General features: G+C 35.4%; 1 protein-coding gene and 1 long non-coding RNA gene across 3 annotated transcripts in view; one reads left to right on the top strand and one right to left on the bottom strand.

Annotated features, from left to right (window-relative positions):
- Positions 1 to 9,894, top strand: part of LOC121949023 (inactive dipeptidyl peptidase 10-like) — a 167,958-nt gene extending 158,064 nt beyond the window's left edge. The window contains exons 25-26 of the mRNA XM_042494609.1: positions 8,740 to 8,813; positions 9,666 to 9,894. Coding sequence (XP_042350543.1) covers positions 8,740 to 8,813; positions 9,666 to 9,806 — 215 coding nt within the window. The 3' untranslated portion in view covers positions 9,807 to 9,894. The remainder of the gene's footprint in view (positions 1 to 8,739; positions 8,814 to 9,665) is intronic.
- Positions 7,476 to 18,068, bottom strand: LOC121949024. 2 transcript variants are annotated; one of them, XR_006106208.1, is made up of 5 exons: positions 18,016 to 18,068; positions 16,890 to 16,955; positions 13,728 to 13,789; positions 13,383 to 13,444; positions 7,476 to 7,685 (listed from the first exon to the last, which is right to left on the bottom strand). It is a non-coding gene; the product is annotated as an uncharacterized LOC121949024 (long non-coding RNA). The 2 variants fall into 2 exon arrangements; XR_006106209.1 differs by having other exon boundaries at positions 13,728 to 13,775.
- Positions 18,069 to 18,229: the final 161 nt, after the last annotated feature.

Raw genomic sequence — 18,229 nt, 5'->3', positions numbered from 1 at the left:
TTTTTGGACGACATATACACTATGACGGTTTTTCGCCACTTTGGACGACATACTCTTCTATAAAGTTTTTGTGCCATTTTAGACGACATGCTATACTGCAACATTTTGATGCATTTTTGGATGACATACTATACTATTACATGTTTTATGCCATGTACAACATACGTTTTTGTGCCATATTGGACGGCATGCAACACTGGTTTTTTTAGGCATTTTTGGACAATATACTATTCTATGATGTTTTGAGGCAATTTTGGACAACATACTATACTATGACGTTTTTATGCATTTTTAGATGACATACTATACTATGACGTTTTGATGCATTTTTGGATGACATACTATACTATAACTTTTTTTTGCTATGTACGACTTACTATACTGTGACGTTTTTAGGCATTTTTGGACGACATGCTATATTGTGACATTTTTGTGCCTTTTCGGGCATCATGCCATACTATAATGTTTTGAGGCATTTTTGGACAACATACTTTACTATGATGTTTTTATGCATTTTTGGATGACGTGCTATACTATGACATTTTTGTTGCCATTTTGGAAGACAGCAAATATATTATTATTATTATTGTAATATTATGACATTTTTATGCATTTTTGGATGACATACTAGACTATGACGTTTTAATGCTTTTTTAAATAACATACTATTCTATGGAGTTTTTATGCCACATATGACTTACTATTCTGTGATGTTTTGAGGCATTTTGGACGACATACTATGCTACAATGTTTTTACGCATTATTGGACGACATTCTCTACTGTGAAGTTTTTGTGCCATTTTAGAGGACATACTATACTGAGACGTTTATGTGCCATTTTGGACGGCATGCAACACTATGATGTAGCACTATGGCGTTTTTAGGCATTTTTGGATGATATACTATACTATGACGTTTTTATCCATTTTTAGATGACATACTATACTATGACGTTTCTTCACCACTTTGGACAGCATACTCTACTATGAAGTTTTTGCATGACATTTTTTTTGCGATGTATGACATACTATACTGTGATGTTTTTAGGCATTTTCGGACGGCATTCTATACTATCACATTTTTTTGCCATTTTGGGCATCATGCAGTACAATGCAATTTTTAGGCATTTTTGTTTGACATGCTATACTATGACGTTTTAATGCACTTTTGGATGACATTCTGTACTGTGACATATTTGTGCCATTTTGGACAGCATGCAACACTATGCCGTTTTTAGGCATTTTTGGACAATATACTATACTATGACGTTTTTATGCATTTTTGGATGACCTACTATATTATGACATTTTAATGCTTTTTTAAATAACATACTATTCTATGGAGTTTTTATGCCACATACGACTTACTATTCTGTGATGTTTTGAGGTGTTTTGGACGACATACTATACTACAGTGTTTTTAGGCATTAGGACAACACTATACTATACTATACTATGATGATGTTTTTATGGCATTTTGGACGACATACTATCATATGACCTTTTTATGAATTTATAGACAACATACTACACTGTTGTTTTTAGGCATTTTTGGACGACATACTAAATTATTTTAGTTATTTTTTACTTAATTATTACATTTTTGTACCATTTTGTGCCATTTTGGACGACATACCATACTATGAAGTTTTTAGGCATTTTTGGACGACATGCAAAACTATGACTTTTTAGGCGTTTTTGGTCGACATACTATACTATGACATTTTTTTTTGCTATGTACGACATACTATACTGTGACTTTTTTTAGGCATTTTTGGACGACATACTATACTATGACGTTTTTATGCCATTTTGGACGGCATGCTATATTGTGACGTTTTTAGGCATGTTTGGACAACATACGATACTATGACATTTTTTATGCCATGTATGACATACTGAGACGTTTTTGTGCCATTTTGGACAGCATGCAACACTATGGCGTTTTTAGGCATTTTTGGACAATATACTATACTATGATGTTTTGAGGCATTTTTGGACGACATAGTATACTATGACGTTTTTATGCATTTTTGGATGACATACTATACTATGACATTTTTTTGCCATTTTGGAAGACGGCAATACTATGACATTTTTAGGCATTTTTGGACGACATACTTTACTATGATGTTTTGAGGCATTTTTGGACGACATAGTATACTATGACGTTTCTTCACCACTTTGGACAGCATACTCTACTATGAAGTTTTTGTGCCATTTTAGAGGACAAAATATACTGTGACGTTTTTAGGCATTCTTGGACGACATACTTAACTATCTTCTTTTGCATTTCTAGATGACATACTATGTCATGAATTTTTTTTTGCATTCTTAGATTATAAACTATACTATAAATGCTTTTATGTATTTTTGGGTGACATACCATATTATGTCTATTTTGTGCCATTTTTCATGATGATTTTGTGCCATTTTTCATGACGATTTTGTGCCATTTTTAACGAAATACTTTAATATGCCGTTTTTGTGTCACTTTGGACAACATACTATACTGTCGATGATATACTACATTTCGATGTTTATATGCCATTTCGGAAAATGAAGTTGAAATGCATTTTTGGATGGCATTTCAACCATGTCATTTTTGTGCCATTTTGGACGACAGACTATACTATGACATTTTTTTCTGGATGACATATTATACTATGACTTTTTGGTGCTATTATGGACGACACACTATGCTATGACAATTTTGTGCTATTTTCGATGACAAACTACACCATGATGTTTATATGCCATTTTGGACAACATACTATATACTATGAAGCTGAAATGTATTTTTGGATGACATACCATACTATGATCATTTTATGATATTTTGTGCCATTTTGGTCGACAAACAATGCTATGACGTTTTTGTACAACATGCTTTACTATGATTTTTTTTTAATGCTTTTTTGGGCAACATACTATACTATGAAGATTTTGTGCCATTTTGGATGATATACTATACTATGACATTTTTAGGTGTTTTGGATGACATTATACTATGAAGATTATACTATGTTGAAAAAAAGGCCAAAAACATAATAATTTAGCATGTCGAAAAAAATGCCGAAAATGCCATAGTATACTATGTTTAAAAAGTCAAATTTTGAAAATGGCTGAAAATGACATATTATAGCTTGTAAAGACACGTCATAGTATACAATGATGAAAAAAAGACCAAAGCCGTCATTATTTAGTATGTCGAGAAAATTGCCGAAAACGCCATAGTATAGTTTGTCAAAAATACGTCAAATTTTGAAATGTCAAAAAAATGGCTGAAAACTACATATTATAGCTTGTAGAGACAAAACATAGTATACATAATCCAAAAAAGGCCAAAAATGTCATAATTTAGCTTGGTAGAGACACATCATGGTATACACTGTCGAAAAAGGCCAAAAATGACATAATTTAGCATGTCGTAAAACTTGCTGAAAACGCCATAGTATAGTATGATGCAAAATGTCGAATTTTGAAATGTCAAAAAATGGCTGAAAACCACATATTATAGCTTGTAGAGACAAAACATAGTATACAGTGATCAAAAAAAGGCCAAAAACATCATAATTTAGCATGTCAAAAAATGGCCCAAAATGCCAGTGTAGTACTTTGAAAAATGAAGACACACAACATAGATGCAAGGTCAAAAAAAGGCCAAAAACGTCAATATTTGGCATGTCAGAAAATGGCCTAAAATGACATAGTGTACTATGTTGAAAAACGTCAAATTTTGACATGTCAAAAAAATGGTTAAAAACTACATATTATAGTTTGAAGAGACACAACATAGTATAGAATGTCCAAAAAAAGGCCAAAAGCGTCATAATTGTAGAAAAAATGGCTGAAAAAATGGCTGAAAATGCCATGGTATAATATGTCAAAAAACGTCAAATTTTGACATTCCAAATAATGTCTGAAAACTACGTTATAGCTTGTAGAGACAAACGTGGTCTACAATGATCAAAAAAAGGCCAAAAACTTCATTAATTTAGCATGTCGAAAAATGGCCGAAAACGCCATAGAATAGTATGTTGAAAAACCTTAAATTTTGACATGTCAAATAAATGGCTGAAAACAACATAATTTAACTTTGAAGAGACAGGTCATAATATACCATGTCAAAAAGAAGGCTAAAAACAGAATTTAGCATGTCGAGAAATGGTTGAAAATGCCATAGTATAGTATGTGGAAAATCGTCAAATTTTGAGATGTCAAAAAATGGCTGAAAACAACATATTATAACTTGTAGGTTGTGTTTGACCATTTGATTTTTGGGCATCTTACTATACTATATCATTTTTTCAGGTTGCAGACTGCAATGACACAATGGAGCATTGATTCGTACTGACATCCCCCAAGTGTCCGTTTTTGTCTTTATGCAGTGTCTCATGAATGCCTTAATGAGGATCTTGAAATAAACATATGGAAGTCATTTCATTGAATTTCAGGCAACAGACTGGATCTCTTTCTTTCACACACATGCAGTACATCACTTTGATCACAACTGAAACATATGAGCATCCTCTATACAGACTGTGGGGACATCTTTAATATACATACAGTACATGAGCCCCACAGGATGAATCATAATGATGCCACCATTAGTTTTAAATATGTGACTCTCACTGTTAAATAAAGTGAGAAAAAAATCATCTTAAAATATATAACGTTGTCAATAAGAAGCAAGGAGCTCATATATCAGTTGAGTTTAGACAGACGTCCCTGCCAAGAACTTAGTTATCGGCCTGACTCATATATCAATCGAGTTTAGACAGACGTCACAGCCGATATTGAATTTTCTGTTTCATCACCATATGACCCTTATATCAGCAGAGCAGACAGATATATCAGCCGATATTTTATTTATGCCAAAATATAATTTGGCTGTAGATTCATAGTTTAGACACTGCTTGTCTGCTTGTTTATGTGTATTGTGTATATGTAATAACTGAATAATAGCCTTTATTTTGATATCAAACATATCAACTGGGCTGCAAAAAAGAAAAATGCACTTTCATCTCATTTCCATGTATTGCCATGAGGTACAGAAACATACATTTATTTTTAAAATGTATCTAAAATACAATATAACAGATACAATACAAATATAACATATGACACATATTGAGTTTTATGTGTATGGTGTTGTACTTTGTTTTCCTTATATTGTATAGTTTGGTATTGTGACGACATACAATACTATATTATGACATTTTGATGATTTTTGGACGTCATACTATACTATATTTTTTATTAATTTTGGACAACATACTCAACTATGACGTTTTGAATGATTTTTGAAAAACATGCGATAATATGACATTTTTATGCATTTTTGGATGGCATACTATACTACGACGATTTTGTCCCATTTTATGCTATTTTGGATCACATACTTATGCACTTTTGGGCGACATAATATACCATGACATTTTTATCCATTTTGGACGAAATACTATACCATAACATTTTTATGATTTTTTTAACGACAAACTGTACTATGATGTTTTTATCTGTTTTTGGATGGCATACTATAATATGACATTTTTGTGCCATTTTGGACCACATACTATTCTATAAATTTTCTATGCATTTTTGAATGACATGTTATACTATGACGTTTTTGTGCCATTTTTGACAGCGTACTATACTATGATGATTTTGTGCCATTTTGGACGACATACTATACTATGACTTGTTTTAAGACATATTGGAGGACATGCTATACTATGATGTTTCTATGAGTTTTTGAACTACATACTATACTATGATGTTTTTATCAATTTTTGGACATACTATACTATGACGTTTCCATGATTTTTTTTGGATGACATACTTTAGTATGACATTTTCATGCATTTTTGGATGACAAACTGATATTTTTGTGCCATTTTCAACGACATGCTATACTATGACGTTTTATCAATTGTGGACATACTATAGTATTATGTTTTTCATCCATTTTTAGACTACATACTATACCATGACGTTTATGTGCCATTTCGAACGACATACTATACTATGACATTTTTATACATTTCTTGAACGACAACAACGTTTTCAGAAATATTTTTAACAATTCTACACTATGACATTTTTTTTCATTTTGGATGACATGCTCTACTGTGACGTTTTTACACTAGGACGTTTTCATCAAATTTGGACAACATATCATACTATGACGATTCTATACTACAACAATTTTTTGCCATTTTATGCCATTTTGAATGCATACTATTACTATTAATACTATGCCTACTATTACATTTTTAGGCATTTTTAGATAACATACTATACCATGACATTTTTGTGCCATTTGGTGCAATTCTGGACGACACACTATACTATGACTTTTTTACACTAGGACGTTTTCATCAAATTTTGGACAATATATCATACTATGACGATTCTATGCCATTTTGGACAACATATGACATTTTTGTGCCATTTTGGATGACATGCTCTCCCATGATTTTTTTGTGCCATTTTGGTTGACACCAAACTGTGATGTTTTTTGCCACGTTATGCCATTTTTTTCGACATATTATACTATGATGTTTTTGGATGACATACTTTCTCATGCAATTTGGACTTCATGCTCTATGCTTTTTTTATATGATTTTGTTTGTTTTTATGCCATTTTTGACAACAGTATACTATGACTGCATGCTATTTTAGAAAACATATTATACATTGCCTTTCTATGCTATTTTTGACATGCTGTATTATACTATTTGGATGACATGCTATAGTATGATGTTAAACTCTTTCCAAGGTCATGTTATAGAGCATTTTTTTTTCATGCTAATTTGGACGACATCAGTTAGTATCACTTTTTTTTTTTGCTATTTTGGACGACATGGTATTGTATGACTTTCATGCAATTTTGAACAAAAAGCTATACTATTACTTATTAATGTTTTAGACAACATGCTATTACATTTCTATGATGTTTTTAATGACATGCTAAACTTGGTCTTTTTCATGCCATTTTGGACAATATGCGCAGTAATTGATAACTTTATGTTATTTTGGAGAGCATGCTTGTGTAGACAACATGCTATAGTATGACCTTTTTATGCTATTTTAAACATGATATAGAATGACCTTGTATGCTTATTTGGACATGTTATGGTATGGCTTTTTATGCAAATTTGATTAAACACTATACTGACTTCTTATTTGCCATTTTGAATGGCAAGCTAAAATGTTAAATTTCTATGTCAATATGGGTGATATGCTACATTATGACTTTTTCATGCCATTTTGGCATTAAAGTATGACACTTTGATGCTGTTTTGGATGACATGCTAATTTTGATGCCACCTTGGACGATAATACTATACTGTACTATTACTTTTTCATGCTATTTGGATGACTTTTTGAATGCTATTTTGGACGACATGTTTTAGTATGGCTATTTTTATGATTTTCACTAATAAGGACCACACCACAACTATTTGTCGTTCAAAGATTTAATATCATTTAGGAAGTACTGTATATTATGAGCTGATGTTTGGGTGTGAGTGTGGAAGGCTGCCACAAAGGTGAGACAGGGATGTCTTCAGTTAGGCAGGTCTGGAAGGATATTCTGGTTGCCGGATAGAGGGAGACTCAGTGTGAGGATTCCATCTCAGGTGTGTGTCCATTTAGCTGATTCCATGCCCCCAGACGTACCTGGAATGAGACATGGGAGAGACATGCACAGGGTTAAAGAGGAGAAATCAGGGGAGAAGGGAAGAGAGGATGAAGGGAAGAGGGCTGGGATAACGAGAGGGACGGATGATGAAGGGATGAGGTAGGAGGGCATTTGGACAGGTGGGGTGGGTCAAGAAATCTAAGACAAACAGAGCAGGAGGGTTTGACCAGGTATAAGTAGGCAGGTAATTAGAGGTGCGGTCTTCATTTCACGAGCAAAGACCACACCACAACAATATGTCGTTCAAAGGTTCAAAGTTTTTCAGGACACAGCGGATGTTAAGGACTGATGAATGGATGGCGGAGTGAAGGTGAGAGAGGGATGTCTTCAGTTGCGGGTAGGGGGAGACTCGGTGTGGGGGTTCTGTCTCAGGCATGGGTCCACCCATAGTGATTACAAGCTCCCAGAAGAATCAGATTTAAATGGAGCTGAGTTGAACGTGGACTTGAAGAAGGTCCTTGAGGTTGTTGCGGATGTAAGAGTGATATGCCTGGACAGTTTGATCCGAGACGCCCGGTCTAGCTGCTGTGGACGCTGCACCAATACTTTACAATAGCTTGAGTAGTGATTGGAAGTTTTGCCTGAAATGTGGAGGACTTTGAAAATGTTTTTGGAACCAAAATGGAGTGGGCGTTATTCCTGTTTCAGTAAGAAAGAGTGGCTGTTGAGGTGATGCATAGCTCGAGCTGATGTATCTGCTGAGTGGCTCATATGGGCTGAGATCGGAGTCAAGGTGGAAAAGGTGAAGATTTTATTTATGCTATTTTGAATAACAGCTATACTATGACTTTTTGATGCTATTTTAAATGACATAAACCTGCTTATATACATTAATAGTCTCTCAGTGCACTACAGTGACTACATTACTGTTCAATACAAATGTTACTTTTTGTGTGGTGAAGTGCCTTTTTGCAGAATAATACTTGCATGGCCAATGATTTGGCACTACAATTAATGGTTTTTAAAAGCTCTAACCATGCAAGTGTAATGACGGGACTAGCTCTGATGAATTTTTATCGGCCTCTGTTTCAGCCACTGTCCATTTCCAACATTCTGCTGAGCTCGTCAAACTGCTGGCTGCATCAAACGTGAACTACACTCTTCAGGTAACTGCGACCAGTTCATTTCATTCAACCAAAGAGAGACCTTCATGTTGTGTCTACGGGTCCAACAAGCAACTCTCTCAGCTCTCTGGTCAAATATGTGATCATGTTTTCTTATTGTAGAATTTCATTTATAATTATGTATGAGAGCCAGTGTGAGTACAAAAAAATCAAACATATGGAGCTGGGGTCGGGGGTTAATATAACTGAGTCCGACCTCAGCTTTTTGCTCCATGTCCTTCCCTCTCTCTCCCCCTTTCACGCTACAACTGTCTTGTCAAATAGAGGCAAAATTAAGATATTTAAGATATATTATTAAAATATTAAATGATTAAATATAATATTAAAAAATTAGATTTTATATATACATAGAGAGAGAGAGAGAGAGAGAGAGAGAGAGAGAGAGAGAGAGATTTTGGACTTAGATTTCAAGGAATTTATGGAAGTTTGTTTTTTACTGCAAATTCATGTTCAAATAATCTCAAAATATCAGAATATTCTTGTTTTGTTTTGTTTAAAGAAAAATAAAAATAATAATAACTATTATTATTATTATAGTAATTTTTTTTTAAACCTACAATTGCCCTAATACACTCCAGTACAAATCATTTTTTGAATACATTTTTGCTTTCTTTTTTTTGACGTTTTAGAGTATTTTATTTGGGTAAAGTTAAAGTTCTCACAGCTTAAGTTAAGACAATATGCCAGACTATTTCTTTAAATCTGACGTTAATTTTGTCCACGTGCCTCTGCTGTGTGAGGTTAATGTGACCTTTAGAATCTAAGCTTGATTGAAATCATTTAAAAATAAGGAGATTAAGTAAGTGACACTGTTTTCTATTTCCTGCTGTGTAGATTTTCCCAGATGAAGGACACCGTCTTGTCTCCACCAAAAGCCAACACTACATGCTGAACTCAGTGCTCGCTTTCTTCAGGCGCTGCTTTGAGGAGGAGCAGGTTATTGTTGTCTCGCAGACGTCTAAAGAGGACGACTAGCCTGTGGAACCTCCTGCCATCAGACAGTTTTGTGAAGGGTTTAGCAACTGTTGACATGAGCCGGCAAAGAGAGGCTGTGTTTTTGTGAAGGGCTGCTATCTGCAAAGGCGCTCCATCACTAATTCAGATATGTAGCTTTACATTTGCCAGGACCAGCGTGGTGATTCCAGGGCTGCCGTGATTACGTTTTGGGATGAAAAAGAAGGTTGTCTTGTCCCTGTGTTCTGTGTAGGCTTTAGATTCAAATTATTGTGTGTATCATGTACTGAGTACATGTGTCAGGGAATCAAAGAAACTTGTATTTTTCCATTTTAGAGTATAATTTTTGCTGTAATCAACTGTGAATATTTCTATTAACTGCAAACGTAACTATTCCACTTCACTTGGGAGATGATATCACAACAGAATTTTTGCAGGTGCCTTTACCTCATTACAGTCGTCACTATCTTCCAGCCCTGTAGCCAAAACAGTACTCATAGATTTCACATCACGTCTATTTAGATAAAGGAGATGAAATACTGTCGGGACTGAGGGTTACCAGAGCATCTGCATCTCCAGTGGTGGTAGATTGTTTTCTGATTTCTGATCATTTGCTATAAAACAATCGCCGAATGATGGTTTTAACAACGCAAACGCCAGATAAAACGCTGGCGTAGTAGGTTTCTGCAAACCACGGATACCTATTACCACGTGTATTATGTGGTTATAAATATAAATAAATATTAACTATAACTGACATCTAACAACTATATATTAATAACGTTTTATTTATTTTGGGGCAGTGCTAAAAAAAAACCAATGTTTCTTTTCCTTTTTTTAACCATAGTTTTTAATTGTACTGTAATTAATCATATACTTCCTAATTCACTGCAGCATAAATAAATGAAGAGAAGCTATTGTTTTTCTTTTCTTTTTTTTAAATGTTATTTTGTAGTACATGGCTAACTTTTAATACATTAGCACAGCTTTGCTAACTTTACCATAAAAGGACAAATTAACCCTTTGTTAGAGCATGTTTTTTGTTTTGTTTTTTTGAAATCATTTCACTTTTTCCGGAACTATAACATGTTGAATGAATATGCCTACATTTGAAGATCCCACTGCACAGAGCCTTCTGCTGTCCAACTTCCTGTAGACCTGAAAAGATATTTAAAAAATAATAATAAAATATATATACTTACTAATTTATTTCATCATAAATTGGCCATAAATTGTTGTTTTCGTTTTCTTTTTTTCCGTTAATTTTATTTTGTAGCACATGGTCAGTTTTTATGACATTAGCTTCGATTTAGTAACTTTACAATCAAAGGGCAAATCAACATTATTACATCATTTTCAATTTTTTGTCTAAAGTATCATGAGTCTGTTTAGAAAGAATACTGAAACTATAACAATAAATCATCATTGATTGTTGGGTTTTTGTTTTTTTGTTTGTTATTTTTACATTTTGTAGTACATGGTCAAATTCATTAACATTACAAATCAACCATTTGATAGAGCATGTTCTTAAAAAGAAAAACAAAACTCATTTCACTCTTTCTAAACTTTTTGGGGGGGGGGGTTAACCCTGACCCAAACGATGAATTCCTAACCTCCTAACCCTAACCCTAAAAGAACAGTCCAAAAAGTCAACATTTAAAAAGTCAAAATTTGCTAACTAAAGTAGGGTTAGGGTTTGGGGTCAAAAGTCATGCTATACTATGTCGCAAAACGACATAGTATAGCATGTGAAAAAAATGGCCGAAAAATTCCCCGTTCAAAATGTCAAAAAAAGTCCTTTTATAGCATTTAAAGAACATTATGGTATAGAATGTGAAAGAAAGGGTAAAAAAAGCCAATAATTAAAATGTTGAAAAAAGTCATATTATAGCATGTGGTAAAAACGGTCAAAAAGTCATCGTTCCAGATGTCTGTAACACTTTCGGTACAGCATCGTGAAGAAGCTCATGGTGTAGAATTTCAAAAGAGCAGTCCAAAAAGTCAGTGTTTGAAAGGTATCTTAGGTCATTCTGACTGCGCCTGGTGCTGAGATAGCACCATGCGATGTGCGGTATGAAAATAATAGCAGCAGTTCAGTAAATCGTTCAAACGTTATTTTACTTATGTGACTGGGCAACGGCGCCACACGTGTGAACAGGAACAAAGGTCATTTAGTTTAATTTTATGAAAAACACAGACATAACGTAAATGACACAGTGATGCAACTATCTGACGAATAGCCCGTTACTGTTAAATTACAAACGACAGATTACCCTGAGTCATGCACTAGCTCGGGAAAAGTAACCGGCCTGACTGAAACCATGGATATATTAACTCTGTGCACGGCATCCGACAGCGCGTCTATGCGGCGAGTAGCGGACCTCACAGAAAGGGGCACCTGTTTCACGGCGGCAACGATACCATCCGCCGACTTTCCATCTAAGATTATATTCTTTGCACGTAGCGACAGCTTCACTGCAGATAAGACACATCGGCTTTGAATTCACAAATCCAGATAGCAGCACGCAAATAAAATTTCATGTGGTGATGTTTTGTGTGCAAAAAACAAGCAGTCATTTTCAAAATTAAAATGACAGGCTGCTACATATTTATGATTCACAATGTTAAAAGAAGAAATAAAACCAAGCTCATTAAGAGCATTTCATGACTCATTTCTAAATATGAAATTCATGATTAATTTCGTAATGGGTTTATCCATGTCCTCTGTTATTTTTATCCATTCTCTGCATATCCCAGCCTGATGCCAAACTTATTTGCTGATTCCTGGTGTAGAATGTCATAAGAATGGTCCAAAAAGTCAACATTTAAAATGTTGGAAAAAGTCGTACTGTAGTGTGGCGAAAAATGCTATACTATGGCATGCAGTAAAAACTGTCAAAAAAGACATTGTTCCAGATGCCGATAAAACTTGTGGTACAGCATTTTGAAGAAGTTTTTGTGTAGAAATTCAAAAGAGCAGTCTGAATGGTCGACATTTAAAATCCTGAAAAAAGTCCTTACAAAATACCATCTGATAGCATGTGGAAAAATGGTCGAAAAATGAATCGATCCAAATGTCAAAAAGAGTCACAGTACAGCTTTTAGAAGAAGATTATAGTATACAATGTGGAATAAAGGGTCCACAAAGGGAACATTAAAAGTGTTGAAAAATCAGGACAGCCTCTGTCTCGTCAGGTCCGGTGTGCGCCCCACATGCAGTGACCCAGGTTCCAGTCTGGCTTGCTCCCTTTGCTGCGTGTCATATCACCTTCTCTCCCCCTACCTTACTGTCTCTGTTTAACTGCCCTATAAATAAAAGGGATGCCCAAAAAAAAAATCCTAAAAAAAAAAGTTAGAAAAAAGGTGTAGTTTAGTACTTGAACACACGCCATCCTATAGCATGTGGAAAAAAGGGTTGAAAAAAATCATCGTTCCAGATGTCAATAAAACATATGGCATAACAGAATAATATGACAGTGCAGAATGTCAGAGAATGGTCTAAAAAGTCAACTCTCACTGGATCTTTTTTTATATTAAGTTACATAAATGTGTTTAGTAGAACTGTAGAACTCTAACATGTTGAATAAATAAGCCTACCTTTGAGAATCCCACTGCACAGAGCCCTCACGTCTGGCATCCAACTTCCTGCAGGAGGTGACCTGAAAAGACATTTTTATATATATATACTTTCTAATTCATTCCAGCAGAAAAAAGTGATCCGTGTTAAGTGTTTCTTTTTGTTAATTTTATTTTGTAGCACATAGTAAGTTTTTATTTAATTAGCTTAGCTTTTCTAACTTTACCACCAAAGGACAAATCAACCATGTGATAGACCATGTTTTTAAAAAATAATTTCATTCTTACTGGATTTTTTGTATTAAGTTACATAAATGTGCTTAGTAAGAACTGTCAAACTCTAACATGTTGAATAAATAAGCCTACCTTTGAAAGCGCCCCTGCACAGAGCCCTGCCGTCTAGCGTCCAACTTCCTGCAGGAGGTGACCTGAAAAGACAAAATATTTAATGAGATAATGACATCAAGTGGATTTTTGTAGCATAACAAACCTAAACCAAACAGCAGAGATGGTTCTATCAGGCTGAGTTATGTTTAACACTTTGTCATTAAGATAGAGGGCCTCAAAATTCTTCCATCGGGATGTCCAGCTAAAAACCGACGGTCTGGTGAAAAGACCCGGGTTCAGTGCCACAGACACAGCTGGAAACACTGCAAAAGGTCGCCAAATAACAGCCGCTGTTTGTTTGCTGCTCTTGAACAGTGGACAGATTGATTTGTGGTTTGCAGAAACATACATTGGCAATATTTTTTTCTGACGACCAGTCTGGATTTGAACCTTTTTTTGAAACTTTCAGAGTGGATTTATTTCTGTGGGTCAGGTGGAATGATTTTAACAATACCTGCACTGCTCAGTGATTTAGACCCTGTGTGGATGGTGGGTAGTTTCTCACCCCGTCCGCAATATTTACAGCCACAATTACCTGCAGTTTTTCAGTGAACTCGCTGCTCCTTCTGTAAATTAAATAAAACCCGAGGCAACATCCTCATATTTTTTTGGACCTCTGAGCAGCCGGTCCTTCTATTCTAGTGGGAAATTTTGTGAAAATGGACTAAGTAAAAAATGTTTTTTTGCAAATCTATGAGACGCATGCTTACATGGGCACATAGACCCACTGATGTAAGACTGAAGTGATCAAGAACCTGTAAAAGTGAATGAAATATGTCAGCTTTAGGTAGGTGCTGGCATTATCTTTGAAGCCTGTTTATTCTTTGGCATATATTTATCTACATTTATTATTTATCTACATCTACAAGTGCTTGAAACCAAACTGGCTTGATTTCTTTCAAAAACATGGGAAGAAAGCAGTGAGCAATGAAATAAGAAATTATGCAAAAAATTATCTGAAAATTAGCGCAAAAAACAAAACAAAGCATAAAAACCGCTAAAGAAAATTGAAGGAAATTACCCGTGAAAAGCGTGGTAAAATTCTAATAATTCTGTAACCGATTTTTAAATTTGTAATTATAATTACAAATATAATTTTTCCTATATTTTTCTTTTTTTCCCTGAAAAAAAAGTCATTCTAAATCTACTAATTTCTTGCAGGTTGTGAAACATTTATTGTGAAATTGGTCATCGCCTTTTTTTCCCCATGTTTTTGAAAGACATCAAACCAACTTTGTCAGGGTTCAAAGGTGTAAATACTTGTAAAAGGCACACGAAAGCAGCACAAGAAAAGTGATGTTAAAAGGTTAAAAGTACGCCAAATGAAGTATTCGCCGTTTCTCTTGTGATGCACCTGTGGATGTGTGAACTATCGCTGGAATACTGTGACACTGAAGGAAACTTCAACTACGTTCGAAATCGCCTTTTTTTTTTAGGATTTTAAAGCGGATTTACAGATGTTATTTTACAATGCACTCTGAGTCACGAGGAGGAGCAGAATTTTTTTGTCTCGAGTTAATTTGCTTCCCCTTCAGCTCCCCGTTTGTTTTGTTTTCCTGCTGAGTGTCTGTCTGTCACATATATGAGAAGATTAGACCTGATGGAGATCAGACCAGAATCACTGCAGTCATACCTTTCATGAATAAGTCCTCTCAAAGATGGATGTTTTTTTTCATGACAACACTTGACTTTTAGATTGTTTCTGACTGACTGCTTTCCTCATTGTTACATGTAGCGTTTAACATCCCGAAATGTGAAAATGAGAAACTTGATAATACTGGTTTACTCTGTGCAGTTAGTCTGTCCGGAGCCAGACTCTGTAAAACTGTATGGTCAACATGTCCTTCTCTGAGTAGGATGAAGCAAGCCAGATACATTTATTATTATTTTGGGACCATGATCCTGTGCTGCTCACACCTCTGCACTCGCTTAATTCTGTCAAACTGCATCTATACTGACATTTGTATATTTGGGATAATTTATATGCTGAAATAAATTGTTAAACAAGACAGTGTGTGTTGTGTGTGTGTTGTTTGTGTGTTGTTCTGCTCAGAGGACAAAGCCATGAAAAGAGGATTTTATTTAGAGTCGTATCTGATACAACACAGCCCGCCTTGATTTAAAAGTGCTGATGGTGCGCTGCTGACATACGATGCTTGGAGGTAACAGCACTGACAGACAGTATCCTGCAGCTACGTTCAAGTCAAAGCCACAGCCTGCTGCAATATTGTTGTTTAAGTGATGCCATACACGAAGAGTTAAACATTGATCCAGCAACCTCATCGCCAGAAAAATGTTGTACGTTTCTGCAAGCCACAGATTTTACATTTGTATCTGCCAATATGTTGAAAATATGCATCTCAGCAATGCTGTGGTGGAGTGTGGTTAGGTTTAGACACAAAAACAGCTGGTTTTGGTAAGGAAAATGTTGTGTTATAGCATAAAATGCTCATGTTTGGTGGCCAAAAAGCCATTGGGAAACCAGGGTGGGTCTGGTAATACACCCAGGTTTGCTGGCTCAAGCACTGCTGGGAAATGCCATGCTGCATCGATGGCAATACGCAGGTTCTGTGGCCAAACACAGCTGGGAAATGCAAAAAACACCCAGGTTTGGTGCCACACATGCTGCTAGCAAATGTCGCAATGCGCCGCTTTATAACAGACAGATTTGGTACAAAAAACCCAAAAAAAAAAACAAAAAAAAAAACACCAGGATTTTTTAAAATTGTTCCTGCTCTTATCAATTCACATTTTGTAAACATGTCATAAATCATTGCAGATAACTCCTAACTAATAAACAATTTCACACCGATAACTTAATTTACAAAAAAATAAGCCACTGCTCCTTTACACAGGAACTCTGCTCTATCTTCTCTAAAATTACAGAAATACATATTTCAAAAGAAATTTAACTTAAATCATATAAACCTTGAATAACTGAGTGAGTCAATGTCATTTAAATACCAGAGGACCCAAATTTGTTATTTTTCATGAACAAAACTAGAATTTCATAATTAAACATGTGAAACAGATTCTTTAAAATTCCTAACAGACATCCCGTAATGTTTGATAGCTAAAATAGCTGAACTTTTGTTCCAGTATATGGAAAAGAAAACATTCTTCATAAAGCTATCTCCATACCTGTGGTACAAGCAGAGGGACATCAATGAACTGTGTGTGCAGTGGCGGCGGTCAGGCTCAGATCCCCTGATAAGGAACAAAATGGCAACATCAAACAGTGAAGGCCAAGCCGTGGTTACAGTTGATGCTAGAGGGGACCATCCGGATGGAGGGGGGCGGGATCTCCACTGCACGTCATCAGATGCTCACAGCAGAATCTGCCAATCACAGCAGCGTGTAATTTCTGGCAGATTTTTCTGTTTATCAGTCTCACAGACTGTGTTTAATATCAGTATCTTTACATACAGTCTATGATCTGTCTGCATCACTCCTGATCAGATGTGATTACTCTGCAGAGTTGGATTCTTTTCTTAAAGAAGTGGAGAAAGAGTTTACTTACAGTGTGGAGCGACATTACAATGACAAAGGTGAGAGATTAACAGTGAACAAATGACTTAAATCTCCATGAAAAGTGAATAAATTAATGTCAAATAAATCTATTGGACTAGAAATTACATTATTTCACAATGAAATGTAATGAAGTGTAAGTATAACATAGTCCAATGGAATTACCCAAGTAAAGCTACCTCAAATTGTAACTAACTAACTACATTACGGTTAAACCCAGCCAGTATCACTGGGTTAGGAGGCAGTGACGCTCATCTTTGTGCCCTGAGAAACTCGTACATGCAGTAGCCTACATTCAGCTCTTAATACCATTTCTCTCCCAGCTTCAACTGAACTGAATTGAAGTGGTTAAACAAATGTATGTTTTGTGACACGTTGATGTTATAACTGCATTTGGGTTGATTTAAAAAGAGGTCTGGACATTTGTGCTAAATACTTAAACATTTGATTTGCGCGGGTGCAGTCTATACAATTACTACATGTAACGGTGCAGGCACATAAAGTTGAAGTTCTTCATGTTAAAAATGAGCCCAAACTGCACGCTGCTGTGATTGGTTGAGGGCATCAACAACAGAAGCTAGCTTAGCATGCTAGCGTTAGCTCTTCACGTCGCGACGCTAAACTCATTAAAAACTGAAATTAGCGAACACAAAACTCATCAGGACTCTCACAAGACGAATCACATGTTACACGAGACAAGTCACAACTGTTCGGTCGCGTTAAAACAATGGATACTAACGTTAAACAACTTATTTTAGCAGAGCTCAGCTCAACGACGACCCACCTCCGGCCATACTGGAAAGGCTTTGACCGGAGCGCGCACGGACGTGCCTACGTCATTACACTGGACGCCGTCACCAGTGCACGAGAATAAACAAAAAGGGTTAGAATAAACAAAAAGGGTTAGAATAAACAAAAAGTGCTCTGGCCGTCACTAACGCAGAACTCAAAGG

Source organism: Plectropomus leopardus, chromosome 10, assembly GCF_008729295.1.
Source record: "Plectropomus leopardus isolate mb chromosome 10, YSFRI_Pleo_2.0, whole genome shotgun sequence".
NCBI lineage: Eukaryota > Metazoa > Chordata > Actinopteri > Perciformes > Serranidae > Plectropomus > Plectropomus leopardus.
Note: the sequence above shows the minus strand (reverse complement) of the source record. Positions and strands in the feature narration are given on the sequence as shown.